Here is a 20101-nt window from a genome sequence, read left to right on the forward strand (position 1 = left end):
AAGTTTACTGAAAAGAAATGTCATGTTTAACTTTTACAGCGAGATACAGGAGAGGTGGCTCCACTAAGACTGGTTTTCTCCAACAATCTTTCTGTCTGTTCTTAAACAATCTTAATCTCTATCCTTGACTTTCCATAACACCTTACATCACAAACCACACCTCTGTTGGGGTCCATCGACCAATCAGAGGCTCTCAAACGAACCGGAAGTAGAGCCCATTTAAATATCGGCACTTCCTAGTTCAAGAGAGAGCAGAAGAGTTCTGAGTTCTTGGAATCCAGAATGCAGAGAGTTTGGGAGTACCTGAATGCAAACGCAGGCATTCATGGATGCTGCTAAGCCAAATAAGCTGAACAAGAGACGATTTTGGGAATTATAACTTCTGTTTGGATAACCTCGCACGGCTCTCGAGGTATTTGGCTGTTCTCACTGAGACGCTGAACAGTGGTTGGAAGTGAGACTCCACGCCAGAACTGATCTATCTTCAGAAAAGGTAAAAGTCGACCTTCACCAAAAGTGTACTGTTGGGACAAGCTGATTTCCGAAGGAGCGTGCACGTTCTGGTTAAAACAGACAAATTCCCTCACACATCTCTCTGTAAGATAAATCTCAATTTTCCATCTTTAAACTCTCCTTTCTGCTAGAAAATTAATCCAGATGTTTTCATTAATGTCTGTGGTGAAGCAACGGAAAATCATGGCCGTATGGTTTTCCTGGTTGTAAAGCTGATTAATTATGTTGTTGTTTTCATATTCTGCCAAATTAATGTAAATGTGTGATGTGTTAAACTTGATTCTGTTAATAAATGACCCACTCGCTTGGTGAGTCAAAGATAATTAACGTCTCACGTCCACATTTCTGTTAAATTCAAAGCACGACATCATCCAGTCCAGAAAGATGAGTGAACCCGTTTAATGTATGAATATATCTCAGGATATGTCATACTACACCGGGAACAAGCCCGACTTACTGCCGGCGATGCAGACCAGGCTCTGACACCGGTCATACAGGGACCTAACAGCCCGTATCAAAGGGCCCGGTACCCCATACTCCCAGAGTACCCCCCACAGGGCCCCCCGAGGGACGCGGTCGATGCCTTCTCCAAGTCCACAAAGCACATGTAGACTGGTTGGGCAAACTCCCACGCACCCTCCAGGACCCTGCTGAGAGTGTAGAGCTGGTCCAGTGTTCCACGGCCAGGACGAAAACCGCACTGCTCCTCCTGAATCCGAGGTTCGACTATCCGACGGACCCTCCTCTCCAGAACCCCCGAATAGACCTTACCAGGGAGGCTTAAGAGCGTGATTCCCCTGTAGTTGGAACACACTCTACGGTCCCCCTTCTTGAACAGGGGGAACACCACTCCAGTCTGCCAATCCAGGGGAACTTCCCCCGATGTCCACGCAATATTGCAGAGTCGCGTAAGCCAACACAACCCTACAACATCCAAAGCCTTAAGGAACTCTGGGCGAATCTCATCCACCCCTGGGGCCCTGCCACCGAGGAGCTTTTTAACCACCTCGGTGACCTCAGCACCAGAGATTGGAGGGCCCGACCCAGAGTCCCCAGGCTCCACTTCCTCAGTGGAAGACGTGCCGGTGGGATTGAGGAGGTCTTCAAAGTATTCCGCCCACCGACCCACAACATCCCGAGTTGAGGTCAGCAGCACACCACTCCCACTATAAAGTGTTGGTGGCGTACCGCTCCCCCCCCCCCCCCCCCACGAGACGCCGGATGGTGGACCAGAATAGTCTCGAAGCCGTGCGGAAGTCGTTCTCCATTGCCTCTCCGAAATCCTCCCATGCCCGAGTTTTTGCCTAAGCAACCACCCGAGCCGCATGTCGCTTGGACTGCCGGTACCCATCAGCTGCTTCCGGGGTCCCACAGGCCAAAAAGGCCCGATAGGACTCCTTCTTCAGCCTGACAGCATCCCTCACCGACGGTGTCCACCATCGGGTTCGAGGGTTGCCGCCGCGACAGGCACAGACAACCTTGCGGCCGCAGCTCTGGTAAGCCGCCTCGACAATAGAGGCACGAAACATGGTCCACTAAGACTCAATGTCCCCCACCTCCCTCGGAACATGTTCAAAATTCTCCCGGAGGTGGGAGTTGATACTCCGTCTCACAGGAGACTCTGCCAGACGTTCCCAGCAAACCCTCACAATACGTTTGGGTCTGCCAGGTCTGTCCGGCATCCTCCCCCACCATCGGAGCCAACTCACCACCAGGTAGTGATCAGTTGACAGCTCTGCCCCTCTTTTCACACGAGTGTCTAAGACATGTGGCCGCAGATCAGATGAGACGATGACAAAGTCGATCATCGAACTGCGGCCTAGGGTGTCCTGGTGCCAAGAGCACATATGGACACACTTATGCTTGAACAACGTGTTCATTATTGACAATCCATGACGAGCACAGAAGTCCAACAACAGAACACCACTCTGGTTTAGATCAGAGGGGCCGTTCCTCCCAACCACACCCCTCCAGGTCTCCCTGTCATAGCCTACATGAGCATTGAAGTCCCCCAGCAGAACAAGGGAGTCCCCAGAAGATGCACTTTCCAGTACCCCCTCCAAGGACTCCAGAAAGGGTGGATAATCTGAACTGCCGTTTGGTGCATAAGCACAAACGACAGTCAGAACCCGTCCCCCCACACGTAGACGGAGGGAGGCCACCCTCTCATTCACTGGGGTGAACCCCAATACACAGGCACCAAGTTGGGGGGCAATAAGTACACCCACACCTGCTCTGCGCCTCTCACCAGGGGCAACTCCAGAGTGGAAGAGTGTCCAGCCCCTCTCAAGGAAACTGGTTCCAGAGCCAGAGCCATGCGTAGAGGTGAGTCCGACTATTTCTAGCCGGAACCTCTCAGCCTCACACACCAGCTCAGGCTCCTTCCCCACCAGTGAGGTGACATTCCACGTCCCAATAGCCAGCTTCTGTAGCCGAGGATCAGACCGCCAGGGTCCCCGCCCTTGGCCACCACCCATCCCACATTGCACCCGACCCCTTTGGCCCCTCCCACAGGTGGTGAGCCCATGGGAAGGGGGACCCACGTCTCCTCTTCGGGCTGTGCCCGGCCGAGCTCCATGGGTAAAAGCCTGGCCACCAGGCGCTCGCCCGCGTGCCCCACCTCCAGGCCTGGCTCCAGAGTGGGGCCCCGGTGACCCACGTCCGGGCAAGGGAACACTAGGTCCATTTATTTGTGTCATCATTTGTGTTGGTATATATGCATTTAAATACCGAGATCTCATTTTAAAGTCACATTCGAACATCGAGCGGATAACAGGAGGGGTCTTCCCCACTCCCTTTTCTTTCATGAAAGCTCAGCAAGCGGTATAGAACTAGTCAGATTTCTTTTAAAAGCAATCAGTCAATCAAGACTGATAAATTTTTAAATAAAAGTTTAAAAAAAATCTTTCTGTGTACGGTAAATATGTGTTTAAATACCAATATCTCATTTAAGCTTCGCACAGAACAAAGAAGACAACAGGAGGGGGGGCTGTTCCCCCTTACTTCCTCCTTCTCCTCATATTAGCTCTGCTGAGCAGAAATCACATCAAATTTAGGGCAGCTGTGGCTGAGTGGTTAGAGCAGTCGTCCTCCAATGCAAGAGTTGAGGGTTCGAACCCCACAGCAGTCACATGCCGAAGTGTCCCTGGGCAAGACACTGAACCCCTTGTTGCCTCTGATGTGTGTGCTATTGGTGTATGAATGTGAGCTAAAGCACTGAGTAGTCTCTTTAGAATGATTTGTTCAATTAGCTTTGTAGAGATCTAGTAGAGTGCTGTATGATGTACGGTGGTGAATTATTAACAATATTAAAATCAACTTTTGACTGTTAACATCTGCCCATCCCAGTTTCCCATGCCAGCTTTGAGCTGAGCGTCTTTGAACTCGGCAATTCGCCTTCGACTTTATGCACACTCGTCTACCGCCCATCTCAATCTAAGGATTTCATAAATGAGTTTTCTGATTTCTTGGCTGAAATCACACCAAAATATGAGCATGTTTTCATTATTGGGGACCTTAATTTGCATGTGTGCTGTCAGGAGAAGCCCTTGGTTAAGGACTTTTTAGATTTATTGGACTCATTTAATCTAACTCAGCAGGTAAACGGTCCCACCCAAGAGCACGGACATACACTGGACCTTGTTTTAACTCGTGATGTGACTGTTGGTAATCTTGAAATTGGTGATAATGTTTATTCAGACCACATGCCAGTCCGGTTTGAGTTCACCCTTCCCCATCTAATTCCTAAGCTGTGCGTTCCTGTACGTAGTAGCCGGGCCATTAACCACTTCACTGCTGCATGTTTCACAGATGTTTATAACTCTGAAATGATAATTCAGCCCCCGGTGTTTCTCACCACCACTGAGGAGCTGACATCCCAGTCCCAGACGAGATAGCACTGCTGATGAGAAGGAACAGCGATTTTTCCTCCTCCTGTGTGCTGTGCTTCACGGAGACATGGCTCAACGAGCAGACCCCGGACTCCGCGCTCCATCTCGAAGGTTTCCAGCTCCTCCGCGCTGACAGACAGCAGGAACTTTCCGGAGGAAAGAAGAAAGGCAGAGGAGTCTGTTTCTTTATCAACAACGCCTGGTGCTCCGACGTGACAGTGATCTCCCAGCACTGCTCTCCTTCTCTGGAATATCTCTTCATAAACTGCAAACCATTCTACTCTCCACGTGAGTTCACTTCATTCATTCTGGCCATTGTTTATATCCCACCGTGCGCGGACGTGCATGAGGCTGAGCGCGCGCTCGCGTACCAGATTAAGAGTGTAGAGCGGACTTTTCCGGACTCCCTTGTTATAATCCTTGGAGATTTTAACAAAGCAAACCTCAGGCATGAACTACCTAAATATAAACAGTTTTTTAAATGCCCGACCAGAGAGGGGAACACGCTGGATCACTGTTACACCACAGTGAGCGGTGCTTATCATGCTGTGCCTCGTGCTGCCCTGGGTCTCTCAGATCATGAGATGATTCACCTTATACCTGCATACAGACAGAGACTGAAGCTCTCAAAACCTGTGGTGAGGACATCCAAAAAGTGGACTAGTGAAGCTGTGGAGGAGCTACGCACGTGTTTGGACACCACAGACTGGGACCTGTTCGGGGCTTCTACAGACAGTCTAGACGAATACACAAACACTGTGACGTCAAACATACATTTCTGTGAGGTCAGCATCATCCCATCACGCTCCAGAGTCATTTTCAAAAATGATAAACCCTAGTTCACATCCAAACTAAGATAGCTTTGTCAGCAGAAGGAGGCTGCCTTCAGAGAGGGGGACAGAGACAACTACAGACGTGCGAAGTATGGATTTAGCAGGGAGGTGTCAAATGCTAAATCCAGGTACAACACATGGCTGGAGCAACAGTTCTCTGCAAACGACTCTGCCTCTGTCTGGAGGGGGCTGAAAGAGATAACTAATTACAAGCCCAGAGCACCTCATTCTACAGACAATCTCAAACTGGCAAACGATCTGAACGACTTCTATTCACGCTTTGAAGTCATGGACTCACATTTCTCCATCCTCCACACCACCCCCAGCTCAACCAGTTTAACCACTTTGGACTGCCCCCGTCAACCCCCTGCTATCTCTGTACAAGAGGATGAAGTAAGGAGGCTTTTTAAAAGGCTGAATACACATAAGGCTGCAGGCCCAGACCTTGTGTCACCCTCCACGCTGAGACATTGTGCTGGAGAGTTGGCTTCGGTCTTCACAGGGATCTTCAACTCTTCCCTGGAGTCATGCCACATCCTAGCCTGTTTCAAGTCCTCCATCATCGTCCCTGTCTCCAAGAAGCCACGTGTCACAGGACTAAATGACTACAGACCTGTAGTTCTCACATCTGTAGTCATGAAAACCTTTGAACGTTTGGTTTTACCTCACCTCAAGTCCATCACCAACCCCCTCCTGGACCCCCTGCAGTTTGCCTACAGGGCCAACAGGTCTGTAGATGACGCAATAAACCTGGCTCTCCACTTCATCCTGCAACACCTGGACTCCCCAGGAACCTACGCCAGGATCCTGTTCGTGGACTTCAGCTCTGCATTTAACACCATCCTCCCTGCTCTGCTCCAAGACAAGCTCTCCCTGCTCTATGTACCTGACTCCACCTGCAGGTGGATCACAGACTTGCCAAACAGGTGATCCTTGATGAGTGGACGCTGGCGCGTTTTGCTGCCGCTGCTGGTCGGTAAACTTTAGACATTTTATTTCCTTTTCTGCAAATTTTTTAACGGTCTTGTGATCACTAATCGACGGTTACTACATTTGCCTGCCTTCAATCCAGCTTTTACCACACTGTGATTGTGTGCTATCAAGTCAGTGATATTGGCTTACCTGTCAAACACCGACCAGCTTCATGCCCTCATTTGACTCCTTTGCCTCACGATGTGGATCAGTCATTTTTACGCCTGGTTTCTACTTGTATGGACTCTCCTGTCACTCCTCACTGAACCTGTGGCAGCTCTAAAATACTCCGCTGATGAACTTCTTCGGCTGCGTTGGCACCAGCACAATCCTTAGCCGGTGATGCTGCGTCTCCACCCAGACATCGCTTTCCTGCCCTGCCGGAGATACATCCACCGTGGGTCTCGCCGGAACTTCCAGCTCGACAGGTCAAAACCCATCCACTCATTTTGGACCAACAACCGTCGAGCTCCCAGGAAAGCCACCTGGTCTTCAGACCGCAACATGTTAGCCAGCCTAGCCAGGTCAGCAAACCCATCTGCTAACTCCACGTCTGTCAACTTTGGTCTGCTCAACATCCGTTCTCTCAAGGACAAAGGACATCACATCCAAGATCTCCTCACCGACCATAAGCTTGACTTTCTCTGTTTGACCGAAACTTGGCAACAACCTCTGGACTTTTCACAACTCAATGACTCCACGCCACCTGGCTTCGTTTACATCTCTCAACCCCGCAGCTCCGGTCGCGGGAGTGGTCTCGCGATAATTCATCGCGAGAGTTGGAAGGTTTTGCCTGTGAGTGTTCCTGAGGTCAGCTCTTTTGAGAGCATTATGTTTAAACTGTCTGAACCCACCCCCACCATCATTGCCACTGTTTATCACCCCCCAAGACCTCACAAAGATTTTTTTAATGAATTTTCTGCCTTTCTTTCTCAACTGTCTGCCATGTCACCTAATATTATTTTATTGGGAGATTTTTAATTTTTTTTTAAGATCAGTCCCTCCAAATCCGAGGCCATGGTCTTGAGCCTGAAAAGGGTAGAGTGCCCTCTCCAGGTCAGGGAGGAGGTCCTACCCCAAGTGGAGGAGTTCAAGTATCTTGGGGTCTTGTTCACGAATGAGGGAAAAATGGAGCGTGAGATCGATAGGCGGATAGGTGCAGCGTCTGCAGTGAAGCGGGCGCTGTACAGGTCTGTCGTGGTGAAGAGAGAGCTGAGTCAAAAGGCGAAGCTCTCAATTTACCGATCGATCTACGTTCCCACCCTCATCTATGGTCACGAGCTTTGGGTTGTGACCGAAAGAATGAGATCTCGGATACAAGCGGCCGAAATGAGTTTTCTCCGCAGGGTGTCTGGGCTCTCCCTTAGAGACAGGGTGAGAAGCTCGATCATCCGGGAGGGACTCGGAGTAGAGCCGCTGCTTCTCCACGTCGAGAGGAGCCAGTTGAGGTGGCTTGGGCATCTGTTTAGGATGCCTTCTGGACGCCTCCCTGGTGAGGTGTTCCGGACACGTCCCACCGGAAGGAGGCCCAGAGGAAGACCCAGGACACGCTGGAGGGACTATGTTTCTCGGCTGGCCTGGGAACGCCTCGGGATTCCCCTGGAAGAGCTGGCCCAAGTGGCTGGGGAGAGGGAAGTCTGGGCCTCCCTACTTAGGCTGCTACCCCTGCGACCCGACCCCGGGTAAGCGGAAGAAAATGGACCAGAAACAGTGGCAGAAGCGCCTGACCTGGGCTAAAAAGAAGCAGCACTGGACTGCTGCTCAGTGGTCCAAAGTACTTTTTTCAGATGAAAGCAAATTTTGCATGTCATTTGGAAATCAAGGTGCCAGAGTCTGGAGGAAGACTGGGGAGAAGGAAATGCCAAAATGCCACAAGTCCAGTGTGAAGCACCCACAGTCAGTGATGGTCTGGGGTGCCATGTCAGCTGCTGGTGTTGGTCCACTGTGTTTTATCAAGGGCAGGGTCAATGCAGCTAGCTATCAGATTTTGGAGCACTTCATGCTTCCATCTGCTGAAAAGCTTTATGGACATGAAGATTTCATTTTTCAGCACGACCTGGCACCTGCTCACAGTGCCAAAACCACTGGTAAATGGTTTACTGACCATGGTATTACTGTGCTCAATTGGCCTGCCAACTCTCCTGACCTGAACCCCATAGAGAACCTGTGGGATATTGTGAAGAGAAAGTTGAGAGACGCAAGACCCAACACTCTGGATGAGCTTAAGGCCGCTATTGAAGCATCCTGGGCCTCCATAACACCTCAGCAGTGCCACAGGCTGATTGCCTCCATGCCACGCCGCATTGAAACAGTCATTTATGCAAAAGGATTCCCGACCAAGTATTGAGTGCATAACTGAACATGATTATTTGAAGGTTGGCGTTTTTTGTATTAAAAACACTTTTCTTTCATTGGTGGGATGAAATATGCTAATTTTTTGGGACAGGCATTTTGGGTTTTCATGAGCTGTATACCATAAACATCAGTATTAAAACAATTAAAGACCTGAAATATTTCAGTTGGTGTGCAATGAATCTGAAATATATGAAAGTTTCATTTTTATTATGGAAAATAATGACCTTTATCACAATATTGTAGTGAACTAGGCCTCAGGTCAAATCTGGCCCTGAGGGCCTTTCTGGGACAAGAACTGTTATTTCATTGATTTGAGTCCAGAAACACAAAATTAAGTTCATCCAGAGACACAAAGTTTGTTTTCTCAGTCATTCAGGTATATAACAACAAAAAAGGTTGAATCATGTCATCTGGACTTCGTTTTTTTTGTTAAAAAGAAACGTTTCGCCCCTCATCCAAGAGGCTTCGTCAGTCTGAGGCCTAGCCATCTGGTATTACCCAGAAGCCACCCTGACTCTTGTGTTTCAAGCCTGCCTCAGATACCCCTGAAGTCTGGCCTTTTCACTAATGGTTTCAAAAACACAAAGTTTGTTTTCTCAGTCATCCAGGTATATAACAACAAAAAAGGTCAACCAGGGAATGATCAGAGTCCGTCGATGCCACGACGTCTCGCTGTGGAGCTACCCGACGGAAGCTCTGAACAATGAGGAAGTCTGTTCAGGGATGATCTCATGACTCCTGAGATCTCTGCTATCCTTACGGAGACGCTGGAAAGCGTTGAAAGAGAACTCTACACCGAGGCCGAACTATCGTCTGCAAAGGTAAAGAGTCGATCTTCAACTGCGAAGTGTACCGTGGGTTAAGCTGGGTCCAAAGGAGCGTGTCGTTTCTGGTTATAATAGACATATTCCCTCATCCATCTTTCCCTCTCCATTTAAACTCCTTCATTTCCCATCTTTAAAACTCTTCTATCTTGCCAGTAAATCATCCAGATATTTTCATAAATGTCTGTTGTAATTAAGCTGTGTTATTGCTTCAATCAGAATAATCACGTGTACAATGTTTGATGTTAAACTTTGATTCTGTTAATAAATGACCACATTCATTTTGATGGGTCAAAGAAAATTAACGTCTCACGTCACATTTAATCATTCAAGGCACGATATTACTCAGTCCAGAAAAATGAAAGAATCCGTTTAATTTATGAATAATATCAACAGATATAGTTCATTACAATATGCTAATTTTTTGAGAAGGATCTGTAAGTATAGTCCATTTATTTAGAAAGCACATTTAAAAACAGCAGTTTTTAACTAAAGTGTTTACCAACAAAAATCAATGGTAATAATTTAATGAATATTTACCACATTTTACCGGTACTTCTACCACTTTGACTACTGGCCACATGACCTCAATAAGACTTCTGGGTAATATATACCAGAAAATAATTTTAAAATAATTTCTGTTACGTGGGTGTTTGGCACTGCTCTGTCCAGTGCTCAGATAGTTATTGTGTTCATTTTGAAGGTATAATGGTTGTAGCCATGAGTCAGACAGTGAAGCTTCATGAAGACTTGTGACAATCTTGCAGTCTGAACATGTGTTGAAAGCAAGCTATATTCTGTGAAATGCCATCTGCTAGCTGATTCTTGTACTACAAGAAGAAAGCTGCGCATTGACAAAGCAGTCTGGGGGCACAGATCCCGACGATGAACGGTGGATGCCTGCGGCTAAATAACCGGAGCACCTTATTTATATACAAAACTGTGATTTATCTTATATTTAATAAGTGTGGCTTAGAGACAGGTATGATCTGTAGCCCAAGAATTACGGTACTTCTGATTCCGCGCTGCAGAGCTGCGTGAAGGGTTAACACTTTGATGTCCTGCTGCGCTTCTCTTCTCTACAATTTAAATTTAAATAATGTAAAAATTTTAATAAATTGGATTGTTTATTTAATTTTTTTACAGCATTTAAATTTAAATTGTTTATTTAAGGAAGGAGATTGGGAGTAACAGGTGATGAGTGTGATTGCAGCCTGGCACATGTCAAGACAATGTTTACTGTACTTGGACTTGGACTACTGTCTCCTTACTTTGTGATTTTTCACTTATTGCGGGTGGGCAGTGTACGGAACACCCGCGATCAACAAGGGACTACTGTAAATCAATATACAGGGAAAACCACAAAACAATATGCCAATTCCTGTCGGAAAAAGTATTTGGTTTACATCATTGATCATGACCAAATAGACAATAATTTACATTTAACAATAAAAATGAATTAATTTTATTTATTTTTTTTTAATATTTAACTGAAAGACAGTTTAGTTCTACCTTTCTGTCCTGTTCATCCAAACTGCTCTGTGCTGCCTGGCTCAGCATCTCCAGGACAGATGGCATGCTGTTGAGGAGCTGCACCGCTTCAGACAAATGCTGCCGCAGATCAGGAGCAGGAGCTGTGGATACTGTGGCTGCTGACATGTTGGTTTCTCCCATTACACTGCTGGAGGATGTGGCCTCTTTGAGCCCTGAATATAAATGGTAAATGGTAAATGGACTGTACTTATATAGCACCTTTCTATCTAATCAAGATACTCAAAGCTCTTTACAACAATCTGTGTCCTCATTTACCCATTCATACAGCACTCTACTAGATCTCTACAAAACTAATTGAACAAATCATTCTAAAGAGACTAATCAGAGCTTTATCACATTCATACACTGATGGGACACACATCGGCGGTAATGAGGGGTTCAGTGTCTTGCCCAGGGACACTTTGGCATGTGACTGCTGGTGGATTCAAACGCCCAACTCTTGCATTGGAGGACGACTGCTCTAACCACTCAGCCACAGCCACCCTACATGTACATACACATTGAGACCAGCTGTCCATATTCAGGTAGTACATTGGAATTTATGAAATATGGTATGATTGATGTAGCAGCAGCAGCACCAACAACAACAACAGGTGAAGTGAATAATCGAGTGAAGAGAGGAGCCGAGCTGTCAAGTGATCACCACCTGGTAGTGAGTTGGGTCAGATGGTGGGGGAAGATGCTGGACTGACCCAGTAGACCCAAACAGGTACTGAGGGTTTGCAGGGAATGCCTGGCAGAAGAACCCATCAGAAAAATCTTCAACTCACACCCCTTGAGAGCTTTAACTGCATCCCAGCTGAGGCGGGGGACATCGAGTCTGAGTGTGCCATGTTCCACACCTCATTTGTTCAGATGGCTGCCTTGAGCTTTGGCCGCAAGGTTGTCGGTGCTTCTTGTGGTGGCCATCCACAAACTCAGTGGTGGACACCCCTGGTTAGGGAGGTGAAGAAGGAGTCCTATTGGGCCTTATTGGCTGGTGGGACTCCGGAGGCAGCCCTTTACTCTTACTTACTTGTTGTATGTTTTATACTGCTGTCTTTGCCAAGTCACTCTTGGAAAAGAGTTTTTTAATCTCAATGAGTTATTTTTCCTGGTTAAATAAAGGATACATACACTAGGGGCCTCGAGGGGTCATGGGAGTTTGCCAATCCAGTCTACATGTGTTTTGTGGACTTGGAGAAGGTGTTAAATCGTGTTCCTCGGGGTACACTGTGGGGGGTGCTCCATGAGTATGGGATTGGGGGCCCGTTGCTACAGGCTCTTAGGTCCCTATACAAGCGGTGCGAGAGTTTGGTTCACATTGTCGGTAGTAAATCAAACCCCTTCAGGGTGGGAGTTGGACTCAGCCAGCGTTGCCTGTTGTCACCAATTCTGTTCATAACATTTATGGACAGAATTACTCGGTGCAGTCAGGGGGCGGAGGGAGTCTGGTTAGGTGGCCTCAAAAGTCCATCTCTGCTATTTGCTGATGATGTGGTCCTGTTGACATCATCATGCCATGATCTTCAGCTCTCACTGGAGCAGTTCGCAGCCAAGTGTGAAGTGGCTGGATAAGAATCAGGACATCCAAATCTGAGGCCGTGGTCGTCAGTCGAAAAAGGGTGGATTGCTCTCTTTTCAGTCGAGGGTAAATTGTAAATGGACTGTACTTACAGGTGCTGGTCATAAAATTAGAATATTGTGAAAAAGTTGATTTATTTCAGTAATTCCATTCAAAAAGTGAAACTTGTATATTATCTTCATTTATTACACACAGACTGATATATTTCAAATGTTTATTTCTTTTAATGTTGATTATTACAACTGACAACTAATGAAAACCACAAATTCAGTATCTCAAAAAATTTACAATAAATTTACTATTTAAAATGCTATCAGTCTGTGTGTAATGAACATAATATACAAGTTTCACTTTTTGAATGGAATTACTGAAATAAATCATCTTTTTCATGATATTCTAATTTTATGACCAGCACCTGTGTATAGCGCCTTTCCATCTTATCAAGATACTCAAAGCTCTTTACACTACAATCTGTGCCTTATTTACCCATTCATACAACACTCTACTATATACAGAGACTAATCAGTGCTTTATCACATTCATACATCAAATGGGACACACATCAGAGGCAATGAGGGGTACAGTGTCATGCCTAGGGACACTTTGGCATGTGACTGCTGGTGTAATCGAACCCCCAACTCTTGTGCTGGAGGATGACTGCTCTAACCACTTAGCCACAGCCGCCGAGGGTGAGGTTTTGCCTAAAGTGGCAGAGTTCAACTATCTCAGGGATTTGTTCACAAGTGAGGGAAGACTGGAGCATGAGCTTGTCATACGGATTGGTGCAGCATCTGCAGTATTGCAAACTGTGAAATGATTTGTTGTGGTAAAGAGGGAACTGAGCTGTAATTCAAAGCTCTCCGTTTACCAGTTGGTTTACGTTCCTACCATGGCTATGAACTCTGAGTAGTGACCGAAAGAACGAGATTACGGATACAGGTGGTTGATATGAGTTTCCTACACAGGGTAGCTGGACTCTCCCTTAGAAAAAGGGTGAAAAGTTCAGTTATCCAGGAGAGACAAGTAGAACCACTGCTGCTCCTCCACGTTGAGAGGAGCCAGTTGAGGTGGTTCAGGCATCTGGTAAGGATGCTTCCTGGGTGCCTCTCTTGGGAGGTGTTTCAGGTATGTCTGACTGGGGGGAGACCCCGGGGAAGACCCAGGACATGCTGAAGAGACTATGTCTCTTGGTTGTCCTGGGAAAGCCTTGTGGAGTCCTCCCAGAAGAACTGGAAGAGGTAGCTGTGGAAAGAGCCGTCTTGACCTCCCTGCTCAAGTTGCTGCCCCCGCAACCTGACTTCAGAACAAGCGGAAGATAATGGATGAATAAATAATAATAACACATTCAATTTGTAGGTCACTTTACATTCGTAAATCTCAAAGTGCAACATTTCAAGAATCAGAATAACTTAGATTATTTATGTTTTCAAAACATTCAGTGCCTTGAAAAGTAGTAACTTTCCAAATTTTGTCCCATTACAATCACAAAACTCAAAGCATTTTACTGGGATTATATATGATAGACCACCATAATGCAGAGCATACAGTATATGTAAAGTAGAAGGATAAATGATTCATGGCTTTTAAATTAATGGACTAATAAAAAATGGTATTTACCTCCTATATTTGATATATTTAACTTGTCCACTACAACCAGTTGCCTTCAGAAGTCACCTTATTAGTACAGAAAGTCCACTTGTGTGATTTATATAAATCCCAACATTTATGGAGGCCTCAGAAGCTTGTTGCAGGACATTAGTGATCAAACAGCATCATGAAGACCAAGGAAGATATCAGACAGGTCTGAGGTAAAGTTGTTAAGAAGTGTTAAGCAGGGTTAGGTTATAAATGGGGAGTGGTGGCACAGAGGTTAGAGAAGGTGGGCCTGTGATTGGAAGATCGCCGGTTCAAGGCCCGGTACAGACAACATCAAAAATGTGGGTGGAGTAGGTGAAGCACCCACACCTGCCCCCACCCTCATTCGCCCCACCCTGGGCCCTTGAGCAAGGCCCTTAACCCCCATCTGCACCTTGAACAGGTCTCTCTTGAAAATTAGTTATGGTGGCTCAATGAGACTACCTGTATAAAAGCTAAATGAAAATGAAAAAAATAAATACAATATTCCAAAATTAAAAATTTTCACAAAGCTCTGCGCAATCTGAAAATGGAAAGAGTATAACACAAATGGAATCCTTCCAAGACATGGGCATCCAACTAAACTGACAGGCTGGGTAAGGGCATCAGGACAATTATTATTTGTGAACTCCACACATTTGGCCTTTATGGAAGAGAAGGATTACTGTTCACAGTCACTCTATTCAATGTAGTCTACAAAGTTTTGAAAACAATGTACAACTTTCCTTTCAATTCACATTTCTGCACTACTCTGCGTTGGTTTGCTACATGTCAGTAAAATACTTTGAAGTTTGTGGTTATCATGTGACAAATGTACAGTTTAAGTGTTATGAGCAATTTTTCCAGGCACTGTGTTACCAACAACAGGATTTTGATGAGTTCACCTGCAGGAACAGACCTGAAGAGTTTGACAGCTCATCATAGGTTCTTTTACATGTCGGCTCCAGTACATCGTCTTTACCATCGAGATGGTGTTTCTTCTTCATCTCAGCTTTTATATCCAACTTGACTGAAGTGCAGTCATCCTTGCTCGATAAAGCAGAACCTTCTGGGTTGTTACTTCTGGCATTGATGGTGGTTTGTGTTGAATTATCTGTAGCCTGATGGTTCACCAGGGTGGTGAGGACGTTTCTGAAACCTACAGCTAAGTCAAACATCTGCAGGCTCTCTGCAGCGGCCACAATGTGATTGACATTGTGTTTGCCCAGAGGTAACTTTCCTGTGTACACCATGTCCAGAAGACATCCAAACTCCTGAGAGGAAACCACATTAGTGTCGATGGAAATGGTGTCTGAGCTTTCAAGTAGAGACCTAACAGAAAGATAACATATTTGATTAGTCTCTTAAAATAAAACACACAATCCTACATCCAACTACATGGGTAAAGATGGAAACAATATACAGTGTTCCACTACCATTATTCAAGGAGGGTGCCCCACCCTGTCAACTGAACTGAGTGCCCCACCTAACAAATCCCCAACCACCCATGCAGCTCCGCCACTTTCGGATGAAGAGCTGAGATTAGCAGCTCAGCTGAGACTCCACATCATGACAACCACGCAATACAAACGTAGTGATCTGCTAACCCTCAATAAATAAATGATCAAGTATAATATTTTTGTCTCATTTGTTTAACTGGGTTCTCTTTATCTACTTTTAGGACTTGTGTGAAAATCTGATGTTTTAAGTCATACTTATGCAGAAATAGAGAACATTCTAAAAGGCTTAACAAACTTTCAAACACCATTGTGTGTTATCTGGTTTTATGCAGATTGTAATCTTAATGTATTTTAATCCCTTATTTGATTTTGTGTCATTGTGATCTGAACATTATGTCAGTATAAGGGTTGTAAACTCAATCATCCAGGTAGATAACAACAAAACAGATTAAATCGTGTCATCTGGACCAGTTTTTTAAAGTGAGAAACATTTTGTCCTCCATCCAAAGGACTTCCTCAGTCTACAGCCTGCCAACTACATCTGTTCCATATGTAGCCTTCACTGCTGTGTTTCAAGCCAACCTCCTGTTGGAATCTCAAAAGTAGGCTTTTAACACATGCAACACTGTTGGCATGCACGCAGCTGGATATCTCATCGACTTGGAATACTTGATGATGTGTCTATCTCTGCTGCCACTGGTGGATTTTAAGGATACATATTTAATTGGATTTTCGATAACTGGTTCCTGCTTTTTGGATTCAGCTGGTTGCTGGTTTTATCAATCAATCAAGAAAGTCGTCGGCACCAAATTAGGACCCGATCACGCTGCTTGCCTTTATGATGGCTTGGTTCGTGTCTCGAGTACCCAGACTCAGATGCTTTGGGCAGAATGAATCAGATCTTGGGGATTTTACTCAGTCACGTTCCATTCGGTGTGGCCATGTAATTTGGACATTTTGGAACCGAGTGGACCAACACAGACTCAAGGTAGATGTCATTAAGTTCTGCCTGTCCCCAAAACAACTGTGTGTTTATTTGAATTTGGCTCCCCTGACTGGCCTTGAAGATGTAGTGAACTTAATCTGGGGTCAAGACTAAGCCTAAGGTCAAAACTCTTGACCTTAAGAACCTTGTGGGACAGGAACTGTCATTTCATTGATTTGAATCCAGAAATACAGGTTCACCCATCCTGAGACTCTCTTTCTTGATAATCAAGTGAAAGAACACTCTCTTTTTTATTATTACTATTTTACAGATGTTGATAATCAAAGTGTCTTAGTTCAAACCATTTTAGATGTTGCAGTGAACTAATCAATTTTATTAACTGTGTAATGATTTTTAATTCTCATGCAAGTGTGCGTTCCAGGGTCAGGAAGAATCAGACATGCGTTGGAACAACTGTCTTGTTTATACCCTCTCAGACGTCAACAGAGGGGGTTTTGGCACCTGTTTCTGAAACTCGCCAAAACAAAACTCTCTCTGTCTGTGAGAACATTTCTGATCTGTTCCATAACAATTCTTGCTGCATTCTAACCTTTTACGTCACAAAACACACCCCGTCTGGTCGGTTCTGGCCAATGGGAATACTCCCAGATGAACCGGGAAAAGAGCTCTTTAAAATGTCGGTACTTCCTGGTCTAACCAGTTCTGTGAGGGTTCTACTCGGTTCGGTTGAGTTCAGTTCTGTTCAGTTCTGTGCGGAGAAGCCCAGTTCTGGGAGCCGGGAAGATCCTGACATGACAACAGAGCTCTTCCGAGTTTCATGGGATTATAACATTTTCCACTGAGGTGAGCTGTGAGGGACAGAATCGACAGAATCTCGCCGCTACTCCGGACGAGTAACAGCATCCTACGGAGACGCTGAATGGGTGCGTTAAACGGAATCTCGCCTGAGACATCTCCAGGTAAAAGAGTCGATTTCACCACCTAAGTGTACTGTAAGGAAAAGCTGAAGAAAGCCCGGAGAGTGCCGTTCTGTCAACACTCCCTCTAAACTTCATCTTACTCCCTCTAAACTTCTTTCCCATCTTTAAACTCTTCTATCAAGTAGATATTCTTCCAGATATTTTAGAAATGTCTGTGTAAAGTGCTCATCCACATCCGTGTGGGTAAAAGATCATAATTGTACAGTTTTCATAAATGTCTGTGGTGACGCAACGGAAAAATCATGGCCGTATGATTTTTCCTGATTGATTGCTTATGTTGTTATTTTCATAATTTGCCAAATTAATGTAAATGTTTGATGTTAAACTTTGATTCTGTAAATAAATGACCGCATTCATTTTGATGGGTCAAATATAAATGACGTCTCACGTTTGCATTTCATTAAATTCAATGCACGTTTTATTCAGTTCAGAAAAATGAGGAATCCGTGTTAATTGATGAATATATCTGAGCATCTGTTCATCTACAAAGATCATCTTATCTGAATTCGCCTGGAGAAAATGTGATCTGACATTCACCGCCCCCTCCCTGAGGAATTTCCAACTGATAACCAGAAGAAACCAGCTGAATAAACTTGTGTAGTCATTTCAGGACTCTTGGATTCTCATAGACGTTATTCTTGGCCATTCCTCGACATACCTCGAGAATGTTTATGGATCTCACCGGAGGAAACTGGCTGATTATTCCATCCTTATCAGAACTCTTATAGTGCCCTGGAGAGCATCTATGATCATGAGGACCGCTCTCGCCTCCACCCCCCTCTGAAGAATGTCTATGTCACTATGTGCTTGTTTGTGCAAGGTGTTTTTTTAATAGTAGCGGGGGGTTTTCTCTCAGGCAGGAAAAAAAAAGTTTGATAGGAATTTTTTCGCCTCCAACTCTTACGTGTCCAGTTTACCACTTTTTTGTCTGTCCAAACAGGTCTCACTTGTAAATGAGTTTTTTAGGCTCAATGTGATTTATCCGTTTAAATAAAGGTTGAATGAATGAAAAACACACCCATCCAAAACAATAAATCATCATAGATGATTATTATCATTAAAGAAACTGGTCCAGATGACACAATTTAAACTTTTTTGTTGTTATCTACATGGATGATTGAGCTTACAACACTTTTTCTGAACCACTTTGGCCTTGGTTGTCTTGAGGTTGTTTCTGTGAGTATCAAGTTGGCCATCGGGCCTAAAACATTTGATTGTTGTACATGATGATTGATTGTTTTGGATGGATATGTTTTGCATGTGTTAAAAGCCTACTTTTGAGATTCCAACGGGAACTTGGTTTGAAACACAGTAGTGAAAGTGACGTTTGGGACAGATCTAGTTGGCAGGCCATAGACTGAGGAAGTCCTCTGGATGGGGGACGAAATGTTTCTTACTTAAAGAAACTGGTCCAGATGACAAGATTTAACCATTTTTGTAATTATGTCAGTATGATATAATTTGATCATTGTAGAAGTCATCGAAAAGCAGATATGTTTATCATGTTTATCTTGAACCTTGAAACATTTTCCTTTCTGTGGGACTGCTTCGTACCCGGTGCCAAGAAGCAGCCACCTGGTCTCGGACCAGGTCGAGCCGTTTCTGAAAGTGCAGAGAGCGAAAAGAGGAGGGAGCCTTCCAGATATCCTGATGCATGCTCAATAATCCAGGTAGAAAAATCCAAAAAAGTAAATTCTGGTCCTCTGGACATTCAAAAAAAACCAAAACAAAGCAAAAAAAATGTAGAAACGTTTCGTCTCTCATCCGAAAGACTTCCTCAATCTGAGGTGCTGTATTCAGCTCAGTCTCTTAAATAGCACCTTCTCAGAGTGGATCAACCAGTTTGCTGCTGACAACCAAAACCAGCTGCTCACATGGTTAAGAAGGACCATCAGCCTAACAATGGATCATTAGCACACTGATGGCTGTCTGTACTTTATATGTTGTCTGACTCAATGAGACAAACCTGTATAAATAAAGGTTGAATGAATGAATACGTCCCAGCTTGCTGTGGAAGCAACATAAATGACAAAACTCATAAGTTTGTTTAAAAAAATAAAGTGACAATTTATTTTTACTATCTGCGTACAAAATAATAAACAAAGCCCAACAATACATTCTGTTTTTCACACAAAAGAAAAGAAAACAACAAGAATAACTTCTTGTTTGAAAAATAACCTGAAAACTTGAGAACAAAAGTGGAAACTTCTGCCCCGACTGTAGCCCTGACAGCAGCTGGCTTTTAATCATAATCGTATTTCTTGATACCCGGAGAGCTTTGATGGAAGATAATAGATTTGCTTTGTTTTTAAAGTCTCGGAACAACGAGTCAGCTGCTTCAATGAATGCCTCTTTTACCATCTGTCCATCTTGAAAAGACTTCTTGTGCCTAACAATTATTAAAGTGACTCACCCGGAACAATGTTTTGCTGCTGTGGTCAGCAGTAAGAAAAATGACTGCTGTCCAGATAACTGGGATTTTACTTCCTTCACCTTTTTCTTTCTCAGCTCACTTTTCGAAAGGAAGTCAGAGCCATAATATTTATGAATATAGTCGGAAAATGCAGCTCTGGTACACTTGCAGATGAGGCAAACG

General features: G+C 44.8%; 1 protein-coding gene across 1 annotated transcript in view; it reads right to left on the reverse strand.

Moving 5' to 3' along the window:
• Positions 1–20101, reverse strand: part of LOC119411626 (zinc finger and BTB domain-containing protein 40) — a gene marked incomplete at its 3' end in the record, with an annotated part of 185620 nt that overhangs the window by 131549 nt on the left and 33970 nt on the right. The window contains exons 3-4 of the mRNA XM_037678532.1: positions 15039–15451; positions 10900–11093 (exon numbers count right to left, since the gene is read on the reverse strand). Of these exons, the coding sequence (XP_037534460.1) occupies positions 10900–11093; positions 15039–15451 (607 nt within the window). The remainder of the gene's footprint in view (positions 1–10899; positions 11094–15038; positions 15452–20101) is intronic.

This window comes from Nematolebias whitei, chromosome 7 (genome assembly GCF_014905685.2).
Source record: "Nematolebias whitei isolate Nwh7 chromosome 7, NemWhi1, whole genome shotgun sequence".
In the NCBI taxonomy this organism is placed as follows: domain Eukaryota; kingdom Metazoa; phylum Chordata; class Actinopteri; order Cyprinodontiformes; family Rivulidae; genus Nematolebias; species Nematolebias whitei.